We start from the raw sequence: 26477 nt of genomic DNA on the forward strand, positions 1-26477 counted from the left end.
TCGGCTCAAGAGCGGAGAATTGTGCCGCTGACAGCCCTCCCCTGCCCATATGGGGCAGAGAATGAAATGAAAATAAAGAAAAAAAAATGTGAGCATGTGAGGTGGTAGGGAATGTACATAAACAAAGCACAGACGATTGCAGAGTCATTCTAGCAACGATTCTGGCTGCAGCTGGAGAAATCCGCTGACTGGAACAACTGTGGCTAAAAGCAAATTGTTATTGCTTGACACCTGGGAAAGAGCATCTCCGAAATGGCGAAGCCGGTCGGTGTTCGCGCGCTGCTGTCATGAGTATGTATAGAATGTAGTTGGGACGTCTACACCCCATCACATAATGCAAAGGCCGGAGGCTTACTTGCTCTTGAGCGCAGTATAGGTGGCACCAAACACCATCATTAATTACAATTGCCATGGGCTCAGGTCTTAGGTCCTTTATTGTTCTTGATATACATTAATGACTTACCAATCCACATTGATGAAGATGCAAAGTTAGTTCTTTTTGCTGATGATACAAGTATAGTAATAACATCCAAAAACCAAGAACTAAGTGATGTAATTGTAAATGATGTTTTTCACAAAACTATTAAGTGGTTCTCAGCAAACGGACTCTCTTTGAATTTTGGTAATACACAGTATATATAGTTCCATACAGTAAACGGCACAACTCCAGTAATAAATATAGACTTTGAACAGAAGTCTGTAGCTAAGGCAGAATTTTCAAAATTTTTAGGTGTGTCCATTGATGAGAGTTTAAACTGGAAGCAACACATTGATGGTCTGCTGAAACGTCTAAGTTCAGCTACGTATGCTATTAGGGTTATTGCAAATTTTGGTGATAAAAATCTCAGTAAATTAGCTTACTATGCCTACTTTCATTCACTGCTTTCGTATGGCATCATATTCTGGGGTAATTCATCGTTGAGTAGAAAAGTATTCATTGCTCAAAAACGTGTAATCAGAATAATTGCTGGAGCCCACCCACGGTCATCCTGCAGACATCTATTTAAGGATCTAGGGATCCGCGCAGTAACCTCACAGTATATATATTCACTTATGAAATTTGTTGTTAATAATCCAACTCAGTTCAAAAGTAATAGCAGTGTGCATAGCTATAACACCAGGAGAAAGGATGATCTTCACTATGCAGGGTTAAATCTGACTTTGGCACAGAAAGGGGTAAATTATGCTGCCACAAAAGTCTTTGGTCACCTACCAAACAGCATCAAAAGCCTGACAGATAGCCAACCAACATTTAAAAATAAATTAAAAGAATTTCTAGATGACAACTCCTTCTACTCATTCGCTGAATTTTTTGATATAAATTAAGGGGAAAACAACAACAACAACTTAAACATTAGTGTCATGCAATCTTTTGTGTAATGTAATATCTTGTACAGACATCTTTTATTAACCTGACACGTTCCACATCATTACGAAGTGTCGTATTCATGATCTATGGAACAAGTATTAATCTAATCTAATCATCGGCATTGCACCATTGTTCAATGGAAATGAGTCACTTGCTCGAATTAACCACGGTTTTCCTTACACCGTGTCGATAGTCGTGCCTGGATACGCTGTCAACTATGCAAAGCTCTGCTTAAAAACTGCGTGGCGCCACAGTCAAGGCTGGCCGCAAGATGAGACGCAGGTCCGTGCGGTGACGCAGCGTGACTCACGGTGAGTTTTTGCGAACCACACAACTGAATCGTGCTGCGCACGTTAGAGCGCAGCGTGACGTGACGCAGTTCCTGCGCTCGGTGACCCTGCGGACCGCAGTCTCCTCTACGCAGTTTACTGCGAGGTTCACGGTGGTTCTGGCTGTTGATAGTTCGAAATGGAGGAAAAGCTAATTGAAGCCGTACGTGTTCGCAAAGTTCTGTATGATACAAGCCATAAAGATTACTTGAAAACGAAGCTGAAAGCAGAGAAGTGGGAGGAAGTGGCCAAGGAAACGGACATACGAAATGGTAAGTTGCATTGTAATTCTTTGTTAACATTCTACATTGACATTGTTAAAACTATGTAGCAAATTTTCGTGATGTGCTCTGTCCTGGTTAAATGTTTATAAAAAAGATGCCTAGGTTCCTTACAATACCATTCCTTACTAGCGTGTAGCCCTCCATATCTACCAGTAAAAACGGAATAGGTGGATTTAACCACGTCTTTGAGAATGACACAAAGTTCTATGAGCACTGTTTAAATTGATTTGTTGTTGAATACTCCTGATGACTAATAGGATTCCGTTTCTGCTAATGTCTGTATGCGAAAATACGGATTCTGTTAATTGCTAACAATGAAATTTGCCCACTTGTCGCTATATATATACAGTAGCCCCGGCGACAGCAAGGGCTTTTCTCACCAGCTACTCTGCCCCTTCTGACTCGCGCCATATGGTCCTGCTCGTGCCTTCTCCGGCGTGAGAACCTGTAGCCAGACAGCTAGCCAGCCACTCTTACCAAACTTCGTTAAACATCTAAAAAACAAAATTTAATAAAAATCTCTCCCACATCAGGGCTTACAACCACGTCAGTCAACAATAAAAGCTCCGGTATCCTTCAAACTACACTTGGCCACTGTTTCTATGTTTCGATACAGTGTATCGATACGTGGAACTGTTTCAGTGTTTCGGAACGGCTGTGGTTCATTGTTTCGAAACAGTGGTGTTTCATTCCGCCCCTGTCTCGGATAACCGGACCAGATTCGATCTCGAGCCAGACACAGAAACTGTATCATTGTTTCAAAATAAGGCTGTTTCAGTCCACCTGTGCTTGGAACGAACTAATTGTATCGAAACAGTGATGTTTCATTCCGCTCTGTGTCGGACGAGATTCGGGCTCGGCACAGGTACTGAAACACAACATACCACTTCGTGAAACACTTTCAAGAGTGTCGAAATCTTTTTGACAAGCAATGGCATGAAGCTTAAGATATCCGAAAATAAAGCTTCGTTTCTAGCTGACTGTCCTATTCCGAAATGGCGTGACATCTGCTTTATAAACACTAACCAAATAATAAAACAACGCATACTATTCACATTCAAAATAATAAATATGTGAAAATCATTCAGTTAAATTACACTTTTTTATAACATACGCTTCTCTGTTCATGTCCAGTAGTCATACTAAGAATCGCAAGTAAGCGTACAACATTTTGAATAAAAAAAGGCGTAGAGTGACAGTTATTAGACATATATATAAATTTGATGTAGGTATAATTGCATGCAATCTGTTTCACATATCACTGATAGTGTAATGGTGAACGGGAAGGGTTGGGAAGCATGGTGAATTTATAGTAACGGTTCGAAACACCTTGAAAGGCAAATTTTTTTTGTTATATTTTGTTATGTATTCGAATTATTTGGCATTATTTGTAAGTCTATAGTCACTGTGCCTATTATCCACAATAATTCCCTTTGTATGCACGGAAATTAGCAGGATGGGTATATTACCCATACTAACGGAATGTGGGAATCCCAGTAGCATATCCGCTGTTTCTGTAGTTTGTTCCCACCTCCAGTTCCGTACGTGGTGGTTCTTCTGTCTTCAGCTATGGCTGTCCTCAGCCAATTGAAAAGTATGAAAGTCACACGACACGAAAGCAGCGCATTTGCTGCATGAAATACGAAACTGCCAAGACGCCTAAATGATAGTTTCATACTTTCTGCGATATGATTAGCGCTCTCGCACCTCTTTTATGCTTATATAGACATACTTATACAATAGACATTCAAGATGATAAAATGTGTAGGTTTATTAAATTACAAAACACAAACTGTTTCACTGTTTCGAAACAGCATATCGAAACATTACATTGTAATGTTTTATTTGTTTCGAAACAGTTACATGTTTCAGTTTGCCCATCTCTACTTCAAACAATGGTCTCAACAAACAAAACGATAACAATCCAGATTAGGTGAACACAATTGCACTGAAATCTTAAACGACACCGCTGTTATGTTTAAAAATAATAGCAATCGGCTTCTTTGTATCTCGGATTATTCTTTATTATTGCTCAATATTGGCAAGGACATATTGGTTGGTTGGTTTTGGGGAAGGAGACCAGACAGCGTGGTCATCGGTCTCATCGGATTAGGGAAGGATGGGGAAGGAAGTCGGCCGTGCCCTTTCAGAGGAACCATCCCGGCATTTGCCTGGAGTGATTTAGGGAAATCACGGAAAACCTAAATCAGGATGGCCGGACGCGGGATTGAACCGTCGTCCTCCCGAATGCGAGTCCATAGGACATATTTAAAAACAACTGTTGACGAATGGAATCAGGTGTCTTGTAGCGTATCACTTACCAGGAAATGAAAGCAAGCCGAAAAGAAGGGATTCCATGCTATGCACAAACGCTTCTGGAAAAAAAAGACATTGTTTAGAGGTAAGAAATTTTAACTTCTATCTCAGTGTTATAATAGTTCTCTACTTTTTATAAAGGCAAGTGAGAAATATTCATTATATTTTTATCAAACTAAAAATTTTGTGGGCGCAGCATGTTTGTGGTTGCTCCAGCACTGGCACATCCACGTAGTCGGCGCATATGCTGTACAATCGTTACACTGGGGCAGTAGGTACTGTGTGTTTACGTGGCCCAATTGTAGCATGCCTAGCGATATGAAAGGCATGTCCATGGGTGAGGTTTGGAAATTGGTGGTGTTAGTGTAAGGTGGTTCAATTTGCAGGCTGTACGGGATGGATTATAATAACATTTTTCGAGTAAATGAATTAATTTTTTAAATTAATATTGATCCCAACATAAAGACATTCATCGCAATTAACATGTAGCAATGTATTGTTTCACAAAATAGAAGCATGACATAAATGTTATGAATTAATTCATGTATTTGAAACATTATGTCGTAACTGTTTGGATATTCTTAGTTTCTCAGTACTTTCCATTCGAGACACTTTCCCTTTGCCAAGGAACCATTCCTGCAGTGCTAAAGTATGTAGTGAAGTTCTGTCGAATTGTGAAAGCTTTCTGTGAACTTCGTGTTACATTTGATTGTAATCCTCCATAGTGTCGTCTCCACTTATTTCAGCTTTAGACGTAATAAAATAGTTGTGCAACACACAAGCTGCCTTCACAACACTAATAACACTGTTGTTGTTGATGTTGTTGTTGTCTTCAGTCCTGAGACTGGTTTCATGCAGCTCTCCATGCTACTCTATCCTGTGCAAGCTTCTTCATCTCCCAGTATCTACTGCAACCTACATCCTTCTGAATCTGCTTAGTGTATTCATCTCTTGGTCTCCCTCTTAGATTTTTACCCTCCACGCTGCCCTCCAGTACTAAATTGGTGATCCCTTGATGCCTCAGAACATGTCCTACCAACCGATCCCTTCTTCTAGTCAAGTTGTGCCACAAACTCCTCTTCTCCCCAATTCTATTCAATACCTCCTCATTAGTTATGTGATCTACCTATCTAATCTTCAGCATTCTTCTGTAGCACGACATTTCGAAAGCTTCTATTCTCTTCTTGTCTAAACTATTTATCGTCCATGTTTCACTTCCATACATGGCTACACTCCATACAAATACTTTCAGAAACGACTTCCTGACACTTAAATCAATACTCAATGTTAACAAATTTCTCTTCTTCAGAAACGCTTTCCTTGCCATTGCCAGTCTACATTTTATATTTTCTCTACTTCGACCATCATCAGTTATTTTGCTCCCCAAATAGCAAAACTCCTTCACTACTTTAAGTGTCTCATTTCCTAATCTAATTCCCTCAGCATCACCCGACTTAATTCGACTACATTTCATTATCCTCGTTTTGCTTTTGTTGACGTTCTCCTTTCAAGATACTGTCCATTCCGTTCAGCTGCTCTTCCAAGTCCTTTGCTGTCTCTGACAGAATTACAATGTCATCGGCGAACCTCAAAGTTCTTATTTCTTCTCCCTGGATTTTAATACCTACTCCGAAGTTTTCTTTTGTTTCTTTATTGCTTGCTCAATATTCAGATTGAATAGCATCGGGGAGAGGCTACAACCCTGTCTCACTCCCTTCCCAACCACTGCTTCCCTTTCATGTCCCTCAACTCTTATAACTTCCATCAGCTTTCTATACAAATTGTAAATAGCCTTTCGCTCCCTGTATTTTACCCCTGCCACCTTCAGAATTTGGAAGAGAGTATTCCAGTCAACATTGTCAAAAGCTTTCTCTAAGTCTACAAATGCTAAAAACGTAGGTTTGCCTTTCCTTAATCTTTCTTCTAAGATAAGTCGTAGGGTCAGTATTGCCTCACGTGTTCCAACATTTCTACGGAGTCCAAACTGATCTTCCCCGAGGTCAGCTTCTACCAGTTTTTTCTTTCGTCTGTAAAGAATTCGTGTTAGTATATTGCAGCTGTGACTTATTAAACTGATAGTTCGGTAATTTTCACATCTGTCAACATCTGCTTTCCTTGGGATTGGAATTATTATATTCTTCTTGAAGTCTGAGGGTATTTCGCCTGTCTCATACATCTTGCTCACCAGATGGTAGAATTTTGTCAGGAATGGCTCTCCCAAGGCCGTCAGTAGTTCTGATGGAATGTTGTCTATTCCTGGGGCCTTGTTTCGACTCAGGTCTTGCAGTGCTCTGTCAAACTCTTCAAGCAGTATAATATCTCCCATTTCATCTTCATGTAAATCCTCTTCCATTTCCATTATATTGTCCTTAAGTACATCGCCCTTGTATAGATCCTCTATATACTCCTTCCACCTTTCTGCTTTCCCCTCTTTGATTAGAACTGGGTTTCCATCTGAGCTCTTGATATTCATGCAAGTGGTTCTCTTTTCTCCAAAGGTCTCTTTAATTTTCCTGTAGGCAGTATCTATCTCACCCCTCGTGAGATAAGCCTCTACCTCCTTACATTTGTCCTCTAGCCATCCCTGCTTAGCCATTTTGCACTTCCTGTCGATCTTATTTTTGAGACGTTTGTATTCCTTTTTGCCTGCTTCATTTACTGCATTTTTGTATTTTCTCCTTTCATAAATTAAATTCAGTATCTCTTCTGTTACCCAAGGATTTCTACTAGCCCTCGTCTTTTTACCTGCTTGATCCTCTGCTGCCTTCACTACTTCATCCCTGAGAGCTACCCATTCTTCTTCTACTGTATTTCTATCCCCCATTCCTGTCAATCGTTCCCTAATGCTCTCCCTGAAACTCTGTACAACCTCTGGTTTAGTCAGTTTATCCAGGTCCCATCTCCTTAAATTCCCACCTTTTGGCAGGTTCTTCAGTTTTAATCTACAGTTCATAACCAATAGATTGTGGTCAGAGTCCACATCTGCCCCTAGAAATGTCTTACAGTTTAAAATCTGGCTCCTAAATCTCTGTCTTACCATTATATAATCTATCTGAAACCTTCCAGTAGCTCCAGGCCTCTTCCATGTATACAACCTTCTTTCATGAGTGTTGAACCAACTGTTAGCTGTGATTAAGTTATGCTCTGAGCAAAATTCTACCAGACGGCTTCCTCTTTCATTTCGTAGCCCCAATCCATACTCACCTACTACGTCTCCTTCTCTTCCTTTTCCTACTGTTGAATTCCAGTCACCCATGACTATTAAATTTTCGTCTCCCTTCACTACCTGAATAAATTCTTTTATCTCATCATACATTTCAACAATTTCTTCATCATCTGCAGAGCTAGTTGGCATATAAACTTGTACTACTGTAGTAGGTGTGGGCTTCATGTCTATCTTGGCCACAATAATGCGTTCACTATGCTGTTTGTAGTAGCTTACCAGTACTCCTATTTTTTTAATCATTATTAAACCTACTCCTGCATTACCCTTATTTGATTTTGTATTTATAACCCTGTATTCACCTGACCAAAAGTCTTGTTCCTCCTGCCACCGAACTTCACTAATTCCCACTATATCTAACTTTAACCTATCCATTTCCCTTTTTAAATTTTCTAACCTACCTGCCCGATTAAGGGCTCTGACATTCCACGCTCCAATCCGCAGAACGCCAGTTTTCTTTCTCCTGATAACGACGTCCTCATGAGCAGTCCACGCCCGGAGATCCGAATGGGGGACTATTTTACCTCCAGAATATTTTACCCAAGAGAACGCCATCATCATTTAACCATACAGTAAAGCATCATGCCCTCGGGAAAAATTACGGCTGTAGTTTCCCCTCGCTTTCAGCCGTTCGCAGTACCACAGCAGCAAGGCCGTTTTGGTAAATGTTACAAGGCCAGGTCAGTCAATCATCCAGACTGTTGCCCCTGCAACTACTGAAAAGGCTGCTGCCCCTCTTCAGAACCACGCATTTGTTTGGCCTCTCAACAGATACCCCTCCGTTGTGGTTGCACCTTCAGTACGGCTATCTGTATCGTTGAGGCATGCAAGCCTCCCCACCAACGGCAAGGTCCATGGTTCATAGGGGGACTGAAAACACTATGTACTTTAATTTCAAATGGTGTTCGAAAAACTCGAAAACGCGAAACAAGTATACCAAAACCGCACTCTGCCGTCTGGCGTGCTCTTGACAGTCTATAGTTGAACACTTTGTTTTCATAATGGTCAGTGACGCTTCGTTTTGGATAAGGTCGCATCAAATTCTCACATAAAGGGAATGCGTCATCGCCTACAAATACGAATGGCATTGCCTCCTGTATTGGAGGTAGTGCTGCAGGTGACGGAAGCTGTAAAGTGTGTTTCATCATTCTTTTCACCAAAACGCTTGTATTGAAAATGCTTCCATCACTGAACCTCCCTTGTGACCCAACATCAATAGTAATGAATTTATTCTCGTAGTCTACGGTAGACATTAGCACGATGGAGAAAGTGTATTTATAATTGAAATAGGGGGATGCAGTTTTACCAGGTTTTCTTATTACAACATGTTTCCCATCAATGGCGCCAATGCAGTCTGGGAATTGCCATCTTCGTTGGAAACCAGCTGCGATTGATTCCCACTGTTCTTTTGTGGGTTCTGGCATAAATATTGGTTGCATTAGTTTCCATACAGCTTGAGATACATCCGATACGATGTTAGCGACCGTTCTTTCTCCCATTCTGTAGCTGTATGCACATTCTGTAGCTGTATGCAATAGTTCTGTATCTGTTTCCTGTCGCCAAATACCTAGAACATAAAAGAAAAAAATTAAAAAGGGAGTGATAGATTTGTAGCTGTATTTGTTTTATTTTTTAATTAAAAAGTGAATAATTGACATAGCGAGATGCTCTTTTGACATCGTTGTTGCAGGTGTTGAAGCGAAAGCGTTGTGGGAGAAATTGAGACATTCGCTGAGAGATGCTCTCAGAAGACAGCAAAAATCCATGAAAAGTGGGGCACCAGCTGAATCGCTTAAAGAATGGAAATTTCAAAAGCAGATGGGATTTCTACAACCATATATGGCCAGTAAAACACGAAAAGGGAACCTAAACGAATACACTGATGATAATGAAACCACATCAAAAAATTGTGTCACTGATAGTCCAACTGATGTAGTCGACAAGGGTGAGAAATCACTCAACATGCAGCAGGTAATCAGAAGTGTTCGGGACGAACTTCAATCACGGGCACTTCCTGAAATGTCACCTCCGCCACAAGAACCGACATCTGCAAAAAAAATTAAGAAAGACACTGCTGCTGGATTACTCAAACGAAGCATTGAACAACATGAAGAACGAAGAAGATCGAGATCAGAAGAAAGAAGAAATCTGTTGGCACAAACGAGTGCTCCAAGTGATCCTCTGTACCACTTCTTCATGTCAATGTACCAGATGACCAGATGCATGCCAGTGTCATCTCAGCATGTCATCAGAAATGACATTTTCCGTGTGGTTACAGAAATGGAGGCCTCGTTGCTGAACATTCCTGTGAGAACTAAACAGTCCAACACAGTTCAACGGCCATCATATCACGAGTTGTCCCCGTACAGTAACCAATCCCCCAGACCACCCTACTCTAGTTCATCAACTCCATCCCATTCTTTACATTCCAACAGTCCATCGCTTACTACACAAGATGGTGGTGAGTTTCAAAAAGCACTTCAACTACGGCCTTAAATCGGCATGATTTGCTCACACTTATTAATAATTTCGCTGAAAACTGAATGTTAGTAAAAATTTTGCTATTTAAATTTGCTGTACAGACGGTATTTGTGTGTTATTACAGAATATTTTGGCCATTTGAATATTATTATGTTTATTCAGTAAAGAGCTTTCTATGAACGCTAAACTGTTACCCTCTGCCATTGGTGATGGCAATATTATATTGCATACAGAAGTATAGGCAACTAGCGGACCCGGCTATACTTCTGCAGTTGCTAAATACGGATGGGAAATGTGTATACATCCTACACTATCGTCAGTGGTTTCGACTGGGCGTTATGAGTCAATCAGGACAGTGCCTTTTATATCATATAAAGACCTCACATGTTCTCAAATCTATGAAAACAATTAATCCAAGGAATAGTTACTTCAGAAAGTTCGAGGAAGCGAGAAATATGCTTTTATATTTATATATTTAAAAAATTAAGCCATTGCGTTCACATAAAGACTGTAATACCCTCGGTTACTTCATTTGGATATATGGTAACCCTAGTTCCAATGCTCTGAAATTTGGACACAACGTTGCACTGGACTACGCGCGTGTAAATGTTGTGTCAAAATTTCAAAGCAATCGATCAAGAGCTTTCGGAGGTTAGTGGCTATACACAAACCAACAGAACATTTTTACATATAGAGATATATGTTAATCATAATAGCTTGCCTTAAAAACACAGCTAGTTTCTCCTTGGTTCCAATCGGCCTTGTAGCGTTGCATCCCTGTCTGTCAATTTCATTCTTGATGAGACCATGCACTTCTTGGAATTGATCACGGTTTAATCTAAAATAGTTCGTGAATTTTTCATCATCAAACTCCTTAGTTAAAGCGAATTCCCCATGACTTAGTCTTCTTTTCATGTAGGCACTTTTTTCTGCTTTTTGTTTCATCAAAGCGATGTAACACACCGATTCTGAACTTATATCTATTAACATAGCAGAAGTAGTCGCCATCTCTGCCAGAGCCAAAGTTCCTCAGCAAACTGCGATCCAACTTGCGATGATTGTCGCCGTGACTCACGCTGCCGTGAGGAATTTGGCGTGAGCCCCCCTGCGTCACCTCACGGGCCTGCGTCTCATCTTTGCAGCCCGCCTTGACAGGTCAGTGAGGCAGCGTTACACAGAGTGATTTTTTTTCCTTCGTGTGGAGCCACAGTCATATAAAACTTACGGAAAGATACGAGCGCTATTTGCATGATGTGCTTTATTACACGATCTACACTACTGGCCATTGCCGGCCGCAGTGGCCGAGCGGTTAAAGGCGCTACAGTCTGGAACTGCACGACCGCTACGGTCGCAGGTTCGAATCCTGCCTCGGGCATGGATGTGTGTAATGTCCTTAGGTTAGTTAGGTTTAAGTAGTTCTAAGTTCTAGGGGACTTATGACCACAGCAGTTGAGTCCCATAGTCCTCAGAGCCATTTGAACCATTTTTGAACTACTGGCCATTAAAATTGCTACATCACTAAGATGACGTGCTACAGATGCGAAATTTAACGGACAGGAAGAGGATGCTGTGATATGCAAATGATTAGATTTTCAGAGCATTCACACAAGGTTGGTGTCAGTGGCGACACCTACAACGTGCTGACATGAGGAAATGGTTCAAATGGCTCTGAGCACTATGGGACTCAACTGCTGAGGTCATTAGTCCCCTAGAACTTAGAACTAGTTAAACCTAACTAACCTAAGGACATCACAAACATCCATGCCCGAGGCAGGATTCGAACCTGCGACCGTAGCGGTCTTGCGGTTCCAGACTGCAGCGCCTTTAACCGCACGGCCACTTCGGCCGGTGACATGAGGAAAGTTTACAACCGATTTCCCATACACAAACAGCAATTGACCGGCGTTGCTCGGTGAAAAGTTGTTGTGATGCCTCGTGTAAGGAAGAGAAATGCGTACCATCACGTTTCCGACTTTGATAAAGGCCGGATTGTAGCCTATCGCGATTGCGGTTTATCGTATCGCGACATTGCTGCTCGCTTTGGTTGAGATCCAATGACTTTTAGCAGAATATGGAATCGGTGGGTTCAGGAGGTTAATACGGAACGCCGTGCTGGATTCCAAGGGCCTCGTATCACTAGCAGTCGAGATGACAGGCATCTTATCCGCATGGCTGTGACGGATCGTGCAGTCACGTCTCGATCCCTGAGTCAACAGACGGGGACGTTTGCATGACAACAACCATCTGCACCAACAATTCGACGACGTTTGCAGCAGCATGGACTATCAGCTCGGAGACCATGGCTGCGGTTACCCTTGACGCTGCGTCACAGACAGGACCGCTTGCGATGGTGTACTCAACGACGAACCTGGGTGCACGAATGGCAAAACGTCATTTTTTCGGATGAATCCAGGTTCTGTTTACAACATCATGATGGTCGTATCCGTGTTTGGCGACATCGCGGTGAACGCACATTGGAAGCGTGTATTCGTCATCGCCATACTGGCGTATCACCCGGCGTGGTGGTATGGGGTGCCATTGGTTACACATCTCGGTCACCTGATGTTCGCATTGACGGCATTTTGAACAGTGGACGTTGCATTTCAGATGCGTTACGACCCGTGGCTCTACCTTTCATTCGATCCCTGGAAAACCCTACATTTCAGGAGAATAATGCACGACCGCATGTTGCAGGTCCTGTACGGGCCTTTCTGGATTCAGAAAATGTTCGACTGCTACCCTGGCCAGCACATTCTCCATATCTCTCACCAATTGAAAACGTCTGGTCAATGGTGGCCGAGCAACTGGCTCGTCAGAATACTCCAGTCACTACTTTTGATGAACTGTGGTATGATGTTGAAGCTGCATGGGCAGCTGTACCTGTACACGCCATCCACGCTCTGTTTGACTCAATGCCCAGGCATATGAAGGCCGTTATTATGACCAGAAGTGGTTGTTCTGGATACTGATTTCTCAGGATCGATGCTCTCAAATTGCGTGAAAATGTAATCACATGTCAGTTCTAGTATAATATATTTGTCCAATTTATACCCGCTTATCATCTGCATTTCTTCTTGGTGTAGTAATTTTAATGGCCTGTAGTGTAGATCTCAGCGTTAAGCTATTTCCAAGTGTTACATCTGGAATAAATGAACACACTGCAAACTAGCCATACAGTAAAAATAAAAATAGCAGAAAAGTAGTGCAAAGAATAAAATTAACGTGTAGATTAAAAGATTTTTTTCTTAGTTATACATCTAAAATTCATCTGACTTCGGTTCTTTTTTCTTCCTTCTTGTTATTTCATACCTCTACACCATGTGGTCAGGGGTGGGCTGCTGGAAATGGCACAGTTCTAACTTGTGCATATATCTTCAGTTATATAAACCTGATGTTTCATAAGAAAAAGTGAGAACATTTTTGCGATGTGTTAAGTTCAAAAATGGCTCTGAGCATTATGGGACTTAACATCTGAGGTCATCAGTCCTCTAGAACTTAGAACTACTTAAACCTAACTAACCTAAGGACGTCACATGAGCCATGCCCGAGGCAGGATTCGAACCTGCGACCGTAGCGGTCACGCGGTTCCAGACTGAAGCGCCAGAACCGCACGGCCACCGCGGCCGGAGATGTGTTAAGTGGCTGGCGACTTGCGTGACTTATTAACAGGATAAGGCTGTGAAGTACAACAGATGACCAAACCACAGGTTTATACTTCGTTTCACTGTGCCTAAGGAGCTACCAACATAAACATAAGTAAAACGATCGTCAAAGACCGTCACAGAGGCATCAAAGTCTGCACCATGTAATCTACAGTATGTCAGGGAACAAGGTAGTGGAAATGTTACATTACTTTGCAATAGGTACAAGATGCCAGTGTTTACATTACATGGCATGCAGAACCAACTTTACAGTCTACAAGTGAAGATCGTGACATAGTTCAACCTCGTGAGATCATTAAATATTCGATACGTGGTCCGTTATAAAAATAAATAGTTATAAACTACATTAAGGATGACAACCACCCTAGTCACCTGCAGCACCATCTACGTCCGCTCCACTGCTCCGATCCCCTAGGACTTCATCTCCCACATTCATCGCACCTTCTCCACCTATGTGATTGTAGCCAACATCAACATCCACCGACGCTCCTCTGCCACCCTTCGGCAGTGGCATCAGTTCCTCCCCACGATCCATGGTGACCTTGTTCCTCTTCCTCAGCACACTCGTCCCGAAAGCAACAGCACCCCCAATCCTGTCATTGCATCTGTCAATCTCCTTGGGCGTATCGCCATAAACATCCTTGACCCCACAGGTAGCGACCACACCCCGTCCTTCTCACCATCAAATATCCTCACTGTCCACCCCTAGCTCCCTGCCCTGCACCCCCTCCCAAGGTAGTCCATGACTACCGTCGCACCAACTGGAGTGCCTACTGGGAATCCACCGCCACCCAGGTTGAAAGCCACCTTCTTACCTACCACTGTCCTGACATCACCCACGCCTCGTCCTTCCTTCACAAGGCCATTACTGACGCCGTGGAGCCCATGTTCCCACTAAAACCATCCAACCCCACCGTAGAATTTTAGAACATGTTTTTTGCTCGCGTATCATGTCGTTTTTGGAAACCCAGGATCTACTCTGTTGGAATCAACATGGATTCCGGAAACAGCGATCGTGTGAGACCCAACTCGCTTTATTTGTTCATGAGACCCAGAAAATACTAGATACAGGCTCCCAGATAGATGCTATTTTCCTTGACTTCCGGAAGGCGTTCGATACAGTTCCGCACTGTCGCCTGATAAACAAAGTAAGAGCCTACGGAATATCACACCATCTGTGTGACTGGATAGAAGAGTTTTTAGCAAACAGAACACAGCATGTTGTTATCAATGGAGAGACGTCTACAGACGTTAAAGTAACCTCTGGCGTGCCACAGGGGAGTGTTATGGGACCATTGCGTTTCACAATATATATAAATGACCTAGTAGATAGTGTCGGAAGTTCCATGCGGCTTTTCGCGGATGATGCTGTAGTATACAGAGAAGTTGCAGCATTAGAAAATTGTAGCGAAACGCAGGAAGATCTGCAGCGGATAGGCACTTGGTGCAGGGAGTGGCAACTGACCCTTAACATAGACAAATGTAATGTACTGCGAATACATAGAAAGAAGGATCCTTTATTGTATGATTATATGATAGCGGAACAAACATTGGTAGCAGTTACTTCTGTAAAATATTTGGGAGTATGCGTGCGGAACGATTTGAAGTGGAATGATCATATAAAATTACTTGGTGGTAAGGCGGGTACCAGGTTGAGATTCATTGGGAGAGTCCTTAGAAAATGTAGTCCATCAACAAAGGAGGTGGCTTACGAAATACTCGTTCGACCTATACTTGAGTATTGCTCATCAGTGTGGGATCCGTACCAGATCGGGTTGACGGAGGAGATAAGAAGATCCAAAGAAGAGCGGCACGTTTCGTCACAGGGTTATTTGGTAACCGTGATAGCGTTACGGAGATGTTTAGCAAACTCAAGTGGCAGACTCTGCAAGAGAGGCGCTCTGCATCGCGGTGTAGCTTGCTCGCCAGGTTTCGAGAGGGTGCGTTTCTGGATGAGGTATCGAATATATTGCTTCCCCCTACTTATACCTCCCGAGGAGATCACGAATGTAAAATTAGAGAGATTCGAGCGCGCACGGAGGCTTTCAGACAGTCGTTCTTCCCGTGAACCATACGCGACTGGAACAGAAAAGGGAGGTAATGACAGTGGCACGTAAAGTGTCCTCCGCCACACACCGTTGGGTGGCTTGCGGAGTATAAATGTAGTTGTAGATGTAGATGTCCGACTCTCCCTCCATGGGCTGTCCTCTTCCTGTGCAAATCCCACTGCCTCTATCGCTCCCTCCTACGCACTCTTGACAGGGTGGGTTGGTTGGTTTAAAAGAAGGGGGGGAGGGAGGGAGGGACCAAACTGCGAGGTCATTGGTACCTTGTTCCCGGTACAATAATTACTCAACGGAGAGAAGAAAAGAAAGAAGACGTACAGCACAGTAACAGGAGCCGACGTGAGCATCAGCTATCGAGTCATCGGTGTAAACCACCTCGTGGCCTTGGTACATGTCAAGAAGCGAGAAAAAGTGGCAGGGGTGAGCCACGTGGTTAACTGAGTCCTTACAGCCACATGAAAGGTGCAGGCGAGGCTGGGGCCTAGGTGTACACCATGGAGGTGTACGTGAATGGACCTCAAGTATAGGCGGTAAAGGCAAGGACTGCAGTTCAGAAAGTAGGGATCGGACACAAAATGCAATTGGAAGCCGTGACCTGGGCCACAGATGCGGGAGATGAACCGCCGTGGGTGGGAAAAGGAGACGGTGATTCGGATGTGCAGGGGAACTACGAATGTGTGCTACGTAACTGGCCAGCTGTTGTGCATGCCTAACCTGCAATGGAGGCATTGCAATGGAGACACTCCGGCTCCCACAAGGACGCTCGTCACTGGAGTCGTCCTAAAAGCTCCCGTCATTAGGCGAACGCCACAGTGGTGCACTGGGTCGAGTAAACGCAATGCTGAGGGCGCTGCCGAACCATAAACCAGACTCCCATAGTCAAGGCGGGATTGAACAAGGACTCTGTAGAGCTGCAGCAGCGTAGAGCGATCTGCACCCCAGTTGATGTTGCTCAGGCAGCGGAGGGAATAGAGGTGCTGCCAGCACTTCCGCTTAAGTTAACGAAGGTGAGGAAGACAAGTCAATAGGGCGTCGAAAACCAGTCCTAAGAATCGATATGTCTCCACTACAGTGAGTGGATCGTCATTAAGGTGAAGTTCTGGTTCTGGATGAAAGGTACGACGTCGACAGAAGTTCATAACACACGACTTTGCGGCCGAAAACTGGAATCCGTGGGCTAGAGCCTATGATTGCACCCTGCGGATAGCTGCCTGTAGGCGCTGCTCAGCAACACCAGTACTGGTGGAGCAGTGCGAAATGCAGAAGTCGTCTGCATACAGAGAAGGTGAGACGGACGGCCCAACAGCTGCTGCTAGACCATTAATGGCCACTAAAAATAGTGAGACGCTCAATACAAAGCCCTGTGGGACCCCATTCTACTGGATATGGGGTGAACTATGGGAGGCACCAACTTGGCCACGGAAAGTACGAAGCAACAGAAAATTCTGGATAAAAATCGGGAGTTGGCCTCAAAGACCCCACTCGTATAATGTGGCAGAGATATGATGTCGCCAGGTCGAGTCATACGCTTTTCGTAAATCAAAAAAGATGGCAACCAGGTGTTGGCGTCTGGAAATGGCTGTTTGGATGGCAGACTCTAGGGACACAAGATTATCAGTGGCAGAGCGACCCTGGTGTAAGCCGCCCTGATATGGACCCAGTAGGCCACATGACTACAGGACCCAACCCAACTGCCAACACACCATATGTTCCAGCAGCTTACAAAAAACGTTGGTCAGGCTGATGGGACGATAGCTATCCACATCAATTGGGTTTTTACCAGGTTTGAGCACCGGAATCATGGGGCTCTCCCGCCATTGCGATGGAAAGACGCCTTCACACCAGATCCATCTGAAAGTGACGAGGAGATGTCGCTTGTAGTCAGATGAGCAATGTTTAATCTTCTGACTATGGATCTGATCTGGTCCAGGAGCTGTGTTGGAGCAATGTGCAAGGGCACTGAGGAGCTCCCACTATGTAAATAGGGCGTTATAGGATTCACTGTGGTCTGTGGTAAATGAGAGGACTTTCCGTTCCAGCCGCTGTTTGAGAGTGTGAAAGGCTGGCGGGTAATTCTCCAATGCTGAGGCTCGAGAACAGTGCTCAGCAAAGTGCTTGGCAATCGTGTTTGCGTCGGTAGATAACACACCATTTATGTTAACACTGAGAACACCTGTTTGGGACTGGTACCCAAAAACACGTTTGATCTTTTCCCAGACTTGGGAAGGTGACGTATGGCACCCAATGGTCGAGACATATCTCTCCCAACACTCCTGCTACCGTCGTTTGATAAGTTGGCGAACGCGAGCAAGGAGCTGTTTGAAAGCTATGAGGTGCTCCAGGGAAGGGTGCAGCTTAAGCAACTGTAAAGCTCGCCAACGCTCCTCAATTGCTTCAATGACTTCTGGCTACCATCAAGGGACTGTCTTTCGCTGGGGGCATCCTAAAGAGCGAGGGATCGTGTTTTCTGCCACAGAAACGATTGTTGTAGTCACCTGCTCAACCATCACATCGATGTTCTCATGTGTGGTTGGGGGGTGGGAGGGGGGGGGGCGAGATTCAACGGTGACAGCAGAGGTGAAAGTTTCACAGTCCACCTTGTTTGAAGCCCATCTGGGCAGGAGTCCATGGTCTTGACGCCAGGGCAGTGACAGGAAGATGGGGAAGTGGTCACTACCACACAGGTCGTCATGTGCTCACCAGTGGATAGATGGGAGAAGTCATGGGCTGCAAATTGATAAATCAATGACTAAGTACCTACCTCGAGCCACACTGAATTGCGTGGCAGACCCAGTATTTAAGTCAGAGGTCGAACTGAGACAGTAAAGTTTCGACATTTCTGCCTCGGCCAGTAAGCACGGTGCCACCCCACAAGAGGTTATGGGCGTTAAAATCTCCCAAAATTAGGAATGGTTTAGGGAGTTGATCAATCAGTACAGTTAATATATTCATGGATACTAGACCATCTGGAAGAAGATTACATTACATTACAGGCAGTTATTTCCTGTATCATCCTTATTCTGACAGCCACAGCTTCAAGAGGGGTTTGAAGGGACACAAGTTCACTACGGACTGAGTTTAGGACTTAAACGCAAACTCCACCTGACACTCAATTACAGTCGCTATGGTTCCCCTATAGCCACTGAGGGCAGGGGTCCCCATTGCCGGAAACCAGGTTTCCTGGAAGGCAATGCAGGAAGCAGGTGTAAAGCGTAACAGTTGCCGTAGATCAGCCAGGTGGTGGAAAAAACCGCCGCAATTCCACTGGAGGATGACGTCATCATGAGACTGGGAAGGCATGGAACATTCAATGAGGCAGTTTACGCCTCAGGGTCATCTGCTGCCACCGACTTTTTGCCTGAGCAGTCTATATCCGTTTTGTCTGAGGGCCCGGCGAGATCTAGGTCCTCAGCAGACGCCAGAATCTCCACTTCAACTGCAGATGCAGAGCTTGGAGGTAGTCGTGGTGTGGGTGTCACCACAATTCTATTGGTCTTGGGGACCTTCTTTTTGAATTTCTCTCGCTGTTCGTTGGGTTTCTCTAGCCGGGAGGACTTCACTGATTCAGTCTCTGGGACTGAGGGTGAGTGTGAAGCCCTGCAACCAGCTGCTTTTGGGCTATTCAGCCACTGGTGGGTGTCATCTTTCCCACAGCAGAAACCCAGGAAGGGAGTGACCCAAGGGACCCCTCCCTGGTGAGAGCAGCCAAAGAAATTGTACGCTTTTCCGGCTTAGAAGTGGGGACAGATGTCCCCAATGGTGGGATGGGTGTTGCTCCTGACGTAACTGGTGCAGGAGCAACAGAGAGGGAAGTGTCCCCCACCATCAAGCGGGGTCTTCTGGCTCTGAGAGGTGACTGGGGTTGGCGGAGCTGATGGGGCTAGAACTGTTGTAGCAGCTGCGTAAGACGATGTCATGCGTACAGGATGTAGGCGTTCAAAGTTCCTCTTAGCCTCAGTGTAGGTCAGTCGGTCCAGGGTCTTGTACTCCATGATTTTCCTTTCTTTCTGGAGAATCCTGCAATCTGGCGAGCAAGACGAATTATGCTCTCCACAGTTGACACAGATGGGAGGCGGGGCACATGGAATATTGGGATGTGATGGGCATCCACAATCTCGACATGCGACGCTGGAAGTACAGTGGGAAAACATCTGGCTGACATTCCAACAGTTAAAGCACCACACTGGGGGAGGGATATAGGGTTTTACATCACAGCAGCAGACCATCACCTTGACCTTCTCAGGTAATGTATCACCCTTGAAGGCCAAGATGAAGGCACCAGTGGCAACCTGATTATTTGTCAGACCCCGGTGGACACGCTGAGCGAAATGTACACCTCGCTGTTGTAAATTGGCGCGCAGCTCATCGTCGGACTGCAAAAGAAGGTCGCTGTGAAATATGATACCCTGAACCATATTTAAGCTCTTATGGGGCATAATGGTTACAGAAACATCCCCCAGCTTGTAACAAGCGATTAACGCCCGTGACTGGACAGAGGATGCTGTTTTGATCAAGACTGACCCAGATCTCATTTAGGATAAGCCCTCCACCTCCCCAAACTTGTCCTCTAAATGCTCAACAAAAAACTGAGGCTTCATCGTCATGAAAGATTCCCCATCAGCTCTCGAACATACAAGGTACCTAAGTGAATAAGAGCCGCTGCCATCCTTAGCCTGATGTTTCTCCCATAGTGTGGCCAGGAAGGAGAACAATTTGGGGTCATACTTCTGTGCATCGAATTGAACCCGTGGACGCTTAGAGACTGCTGGTGTTTGACCACCAGCAAGAGATGATGTACTACGCTTTATCGTGTGTCATCCACCCTGATGCCACCCACTCCAACCAGGAGCCCTCCCCACGGGCGCCACCCAGCCGCAGCAAAGGCCACCTGGTAGGATGGCCACTGCCAGGAGTCCCGATGCCCCAGGGGGACGGGCATCTACCCCTTGGCATATATGGAGAGTTAACGGCGCAGGCATCAGCAGAGCGATCTCTGTGTGATCAGGGGGCTACAACCAACAGGGTACATGGCGGTCCCACCACAACGGACTGGCTACCGTGCTGGATATCAGGTGCAACCAAGCAAACAAGTCCATTGTCATTGTCAGCATAGAAAGCGTTACTTCACAGTTGATGGAAAAATACGCACCTAGGATGGTGACTATGCCCAACAGTTGGAGAATGAATAGAAGTGCAGATCCTTGTCGATGAAGGATGCGACAGGTCTCAGCGCATGATGGATGTCGTGCACCATATAAGGCGTCCTTACACAAATGGCTCACTCTTCTGGAAAATTTTGAAAAATGGAGGTGAAACCCTACGGGGGACCATCACAAAGGCCGAAACGTGTGAGACTCCTATTAGTCGCCTCTTAATACAGGCAGGAATACCTTGGGCCTATTCTAACCCCCAGACCTGCAGAGGGGAATGTTCATGTCTGGGGAGTTTGGTGGCCAGGGGAAGAGTTTAAAGTGAGAAGAGTGTTCCTGGAGCCACTCTGTAGTAATTCTGGGCGTGTGTGATGTCGCATTGTCGTGCTGGAATTGCCCAAGTCCGTCGGAACGCACAATGGACATGATCGCATGCAGCTGATGAGACAGGATGCTTACGTACGTGTCATATGTCACAGTCGTACCCAGATGTATCAGGGGTCCCGTATCATTCCAACTGCACACGCCCCACACCATACAGGACCTCCACCAACTTGAAGAGTCCTCTGCTGATGTGCAGGGTCCATGGATTCATGAGGTTGTCTCTATACCCATGCACGTCCATCTGCTCTATACAATTTGATACGGGATTCATCCGACCAGGCAACATGTGTCCAGTCCTCTACAGTCCAATGTCAGTGTTGAGGGGCGCAGGCGAGGCGTAAAGGTTTGTTTCATGCAGTCTTCAAGGATACACGAGTGGGCTTTCGGCTCCGAAAGCCTGTATCGATGATGTTTCGTTGAATGGTTCGCACGCTGACACTTGTTGATGGGCCAGCACTGAAATCTGCAGTAACTGCGGAAGGGTTGCACTCTGTCACGTTGAACGATTCTCTTCAGTCGCCTTTGGTCCCTTTCTTGCAGGCTCTTTTTCCGGCTGCAGCGATGCCGGAGATTTGATGTTTTACCGGTCCCCTGATGAATGGTATCGTTTGCCTCGGTTCCTGTTTTTCACTTGGTTTACTCATGTTTGAAGTTTCCGCGCTTTCCTAGTGGGCGTTGCGGAGCCTCCGGTTGTGCCCAGGGCGGAGGAGGCAGTTGAGACGAATGTTCGGCCCTGGACGCCCGTTCTGCAGCCGGACGCTCGGTTCCGCTATGCTAAGTCGGGATGGGCCCAAAAACCCGGGGCGTGAAGACACAAGAGGCCGTAAATCTGTGGACAACGTTTGCTTTCCGTTTATGGGCTGGGAAAGCTAATAAGTCCGTCTGCAGCTGCCAATAACCTCCAGAAGGTGGTATCGTCTCTGAAAGTAAGATTTTTCACCTAGTTTTGCAACGGCCGTCGTCTGGCGGGGCCAATCTCCCGGTGTTGTCGGAACTATTAATGACTGTGTGGCAACGTTTGTCTGCTTTGAGTTTGTGATCGGAAATTGCCTTGCGTGTGTGTTACTGCCCCCGTGCGTGATCGTGCATTTGATCACCATTCTGACTTACTTAAGGCGCGCAACGTAAAGAAAAAAAAAATTATTTTGGCTGTGGACCTTCTGCAAGCCGTTGTTTTCCCATGGACGGCGTAGGTCACTGTTTGGATAAGCACATTGTAAAATGTTAAATAACCATGTACTGTCTGGCGGAGAGAGAGTGAACTGTAGACTATTAATTTTATGGATGTCTGAAATGCGAGATTATGTTAATGCTCCAATATCTGCTGTGATTCAGTACGTAGGCGTATTTAACTTGAGTCGTTGTTATTGTATTTATTCTTGTGTTAAGGAGTTTAGTACCCCTCGTATTTAAGTGCTCTATTTATTTAAGGTAGTCATAGAGTTTCTATTTGGTAATCCGCCTAGCCACGACTGATGTCGGTTGCTCGGTCTGTCTGAAATGTTGGGCCTATTGGGTAGAGACCGTTGTTGACTTGCTCTCCTCAGCTCCGGAGTCCCGCATTGATACTACGGCTGTAGTTCTGCCGGTATCTCATTTGCAGAAGATATCAGTTCTTGTGAGCACAAATAGCTACCTTTGCCTCTGTAATTTTCGTCCGCTGGCCAGCAAGCTTTGGTTAATGAGTAAAAATCGCAAACTGATCTTGGTCCAACCTAGTGGCTCTTGTTAGACGAGTTCCCTTTCCAGTTCGGGTAGATGTTTTCTCCTCCTGGTGGAGCCATCCTCTTTACCGAGCCACGCTGGGGTAAGAGTTGCCCAAGCGTCTATTGCCGCTCAATGTTCCAGGAGAATGAAATAGTTGGTTAATTACCTACTACACCGTTATGCCCAAGATAGGCGAATTTGAGTAGTTCTGAATAATCTGAGTATTGTACACTATTAAGATAGTTCTAGGTTTGGCGAAACTGCTGTTTGGTAAAATTTAGCCTTCTGTGTCGGTAATCCGGCGTATTCCACGATCCAACATTGGTACAGAACTGAAAGATTTGGTTTTGATACATTTGCTGAGACGTGACTTAATTTATTTGCATTAAATTTTAATTGCTTTAAATGAATCTTCTTTAATTTGTGGTTATAATTCTTAATGAGTTATCGTCCTTAATGGTGTAACATTTAATGTACGTCTGATTGTCCCCTACGTCACCTACTGACTACATTCAGAGACTGAAAAGGTGATCCTTGCTCAAGTTCATAGAATGTATTAACCGTTGTTCTTTATCGTTTATGGTCTTAAATGTCTGTCTGTTAAAAGGGAATAATCTTAGATTCCTATTGTTTATTAAGTAATTCTTGAGTTATATAGCAAATATTACGAAAGCAAATATTCTGTCATTGTTACACTTGCTTGTTCTGTGGTTTGCACTGAAGGTTGTGACAATAAATGCAAAATCTAAAGTGAAGCGTTGGAGCGAATTAATCCTTTCCCTTATCATTACCGTTAAAGATAACTGATTGTTTGTCACTTGTTATTGAAATTGGTCGGCAGAATAGTTTATTGATTGCCCCCGTGGAAAGAGTACATCACCTGATATTCACGGTACACTAGTGAAATGGTCGTGCGGGAAAATCCCCACTTCATCGCTATCTCGGAGATGTTGCATCCCATGGCTCGTGCGTAGACTATAACACTCCTTAAATCTTGCTAACTCGCCATTGTACGAGGGCTATCCACAAAGAACATTACGTTTTGGAATTAAAAACAAATAAAGTATTGGAAATTTTTTTTATTATATACAGATGAAAGCCACACTTAAATACTACTTTTCTACGTAGTTGCCATTTAAATTAAGGCACTTATCGTAGCGATGGACGAGCTTGGAAATTCCTTCGTCGTAAAATTCGGCCGCCTGCGCCTTCAGCCACGCGGTTACCTCTTCTTGAAGCTGTGTGTCGTCATCAAAACGCTGCATAGCCAACCACTTCTTCATTGCTGGGAATAAGTGGAAGTCGTTCGGTGCCAGGTCGGGACTGTAAGGCGGATGAGGAAACAACTCCGTCTTACGAGGTGCATTCAAGTTCTAAGGCCTCCGATTTTTTTTTCTAATTAACTACTCACCCGAAATCGATGAAACTGGCGTTACTTCTCGACGTAATCACCCTGCAGACGTACACATTTTTCACAACGCTGAAACCCTGATTCCCTGGCAGCGGCGAAAGCTTCTTTAGGAGTCTGTTTTGACCACTGGAAAATCGCTGAGGCAATAGCAGCACGGCTGGTGAATGTGCGGCCACGGAGAGTGTCTTTCATTGTTGGAAAAAGCCAAAAGTCACTAGGAGCCAGGTCAGGTGAGTAGGGAGTATGAAGAATCACTTCAAAGTTGTTATCATGAAGAAACTGTTGCGTAACGTTAGCTCGATGTGCGGGTGCATTGTCTTGGTGAAACAGCACACGCGCAGCCCTTCCCGGACGTTTTTGTTGCAGTGCAGGAAGGAATTTGTTCTTCAAAACATTTTCGTAGAATGCACCTGTTACCGTAGTTCCCTTTGGAATGCAATGGGTAAGGATTACGCCCTCGCTGTCCCAGAACATGGACACCATCATTTTTTCAGCACTGGCGGTTACCCGAAATTTCTTGGTGGCGGTGAATCTGTGCGCTTCCATTGAGCTGACTGTCGCTTTGTTTCTGGATTGAAAAATGGCATCCACGTCTCATCCATTGTCACAACCGACGAAAAGAAAGTCCCATTCATGCTGTCGTTGCACGTCAACATTGCTTGGCAACATGCCACACGGGCAGCCATGTGGTTGTCCGTCAGCATTTGTGGCACCCACCTGGATGACACTTTTCGCATTTTCAGGTCGTCATGCAGGATTGTGTGCACAGAACCCACGGAAATGCCAACTCTGGAGGCGATCTGTTCAACAGACATTCGGCGATCCCCCAAAACAATTCTCTCCACTTTCTCGATCATGTCGTCAGACCGGCTTGTGCGAGCCCGAGGTTGTTTCGGTTTGTTGTCACACGATGTTCTGCCTTCATTAAACAGTCGCACCCACGAACGCACTTTCGACACATCCATAACTCCATCACCACATGTCTCCTTCAACTGTCGATGAATTTCAATTGGTTTCACACCACGCAAATTCAGAAAACGAATGATTGCACACTGTTCAAGTAAGGAAAACGTCGCCATTTTAAGTATTTAAAACAGTTCTCATTCTCGCTGCTGGCGGTAAAATTCCATCTGCCGTACGGTGCTGCCATCTCTGGGATGTATTGACAATGAACGCGGCCTCATTTTAAAACAATGCGCATGTTTCTATCTCTTTCCAGTCCAGAGAAAAAAATCGGAGGCCTTAGAACTTGAATGCACCTCATAAAAGATTCGAGAACTTCACGAGTGGCATTTGCCGTGTGGGCCCGGGCGTTGTGGTGAATCAGCAAGATCTTTGAGCCCAACCTTCCACTGCGCTTGTTTTGTATTGCTCTTCTGAGGTTGTGCAGAGTTTGGCAATACCTTTGAGAGTTTATTGTAGTGCCTCTTTCCAGGAAATCCACAAAAATCACACCTTTTCTGTCCCAAAAGACAGTCATTACGTGGTTGAAGGCGCAGGCGGCCGAATTTTACGACGAAGGAATTTCCAAGCTCGTCCATCGCTATGATAAGTGCCTTAATTTAAATGGCAACTATGTAGAAAAGTAGTATTTAAGTGTGGCTTTCATCTGTATATAATAAAAAATATTTACAATACTTTATTTATTTTTAATTCCAAAACGTAATGTACTTTGTGGGTAGCCCTTGTAGCAGCAGTAACCGATCTAACAACTACGCCATACGCTTGTCTTATACAGGCGTTGCCAACTGCAGCGGCATATTCTGCCTGTTTGGATATATCTGTATTTGAATACGCATGCCTGTATCTGTATCCAGCTAGCTTTCATAAAAAACTTCCTCTAGCTGAAAATATAATTAACTTTATTCCATCATGGATAACTGCAGGCTGTAAATGAAAACTAAGAATGGTTTCGAAATAAAAATGAAAAACTAATTTAAGAAGAGATACTTTTCAATCATCTGTAGTAAGTTTTTAAACTGTCGGTGGCTTGGTAATGAAATGTATGTCTGTCAGGGCGGGGAAGAGATGTGGCGCGGTGGCGCAGACTCATCACATCGCCAGCCACGGAATGGAATGTGTGTGGGCGGGGGAG

The 26477-nt window shown here is 44.7% G+C and overlaps 1 protein-coding gene across 1 annotated transcript in view; it reads left to right on the plus strand.

The window, feature by feature from the left end:
• Positions 1–1727: 1727 nt before the first annotated feature.
• LOC126198702 (transcription factor Adf-1-like) overlaps positions 1728–26477 on the plus strand; it is a 117435-nt gene continuing 92685 nt past the window's right edge. The window contains exons 1-2 of the mRNA XM_049935202.1: positions 1728–1970; positions 9212–9982. Of these exons, the coding sequence (XP_049791159.1) occupies positions 1838–1970; positions 9212–9982 (904 nt within the window). The 5' untranslated portion in view covers positions 1728–1837. The remainder of the gene's footprint in view (positions 1971–9211; positions 9983–26477) is intronic.

Source organism: Schistocerca nitens, chromosome 8 (assembly GCF_023898315.1).
Source record: "Schistocerca nitens isolate TAMUIC-IGC-003100 chromosome 8, iqSchNite1.1, whole genome shotgun sequence".
Taxonomy (NCBI): Eukaryota; Metazoa; Arthropoda; class Insecta; order Orthoptera; family Acrididae; genus Schistocerca; species Schistocerca nitens.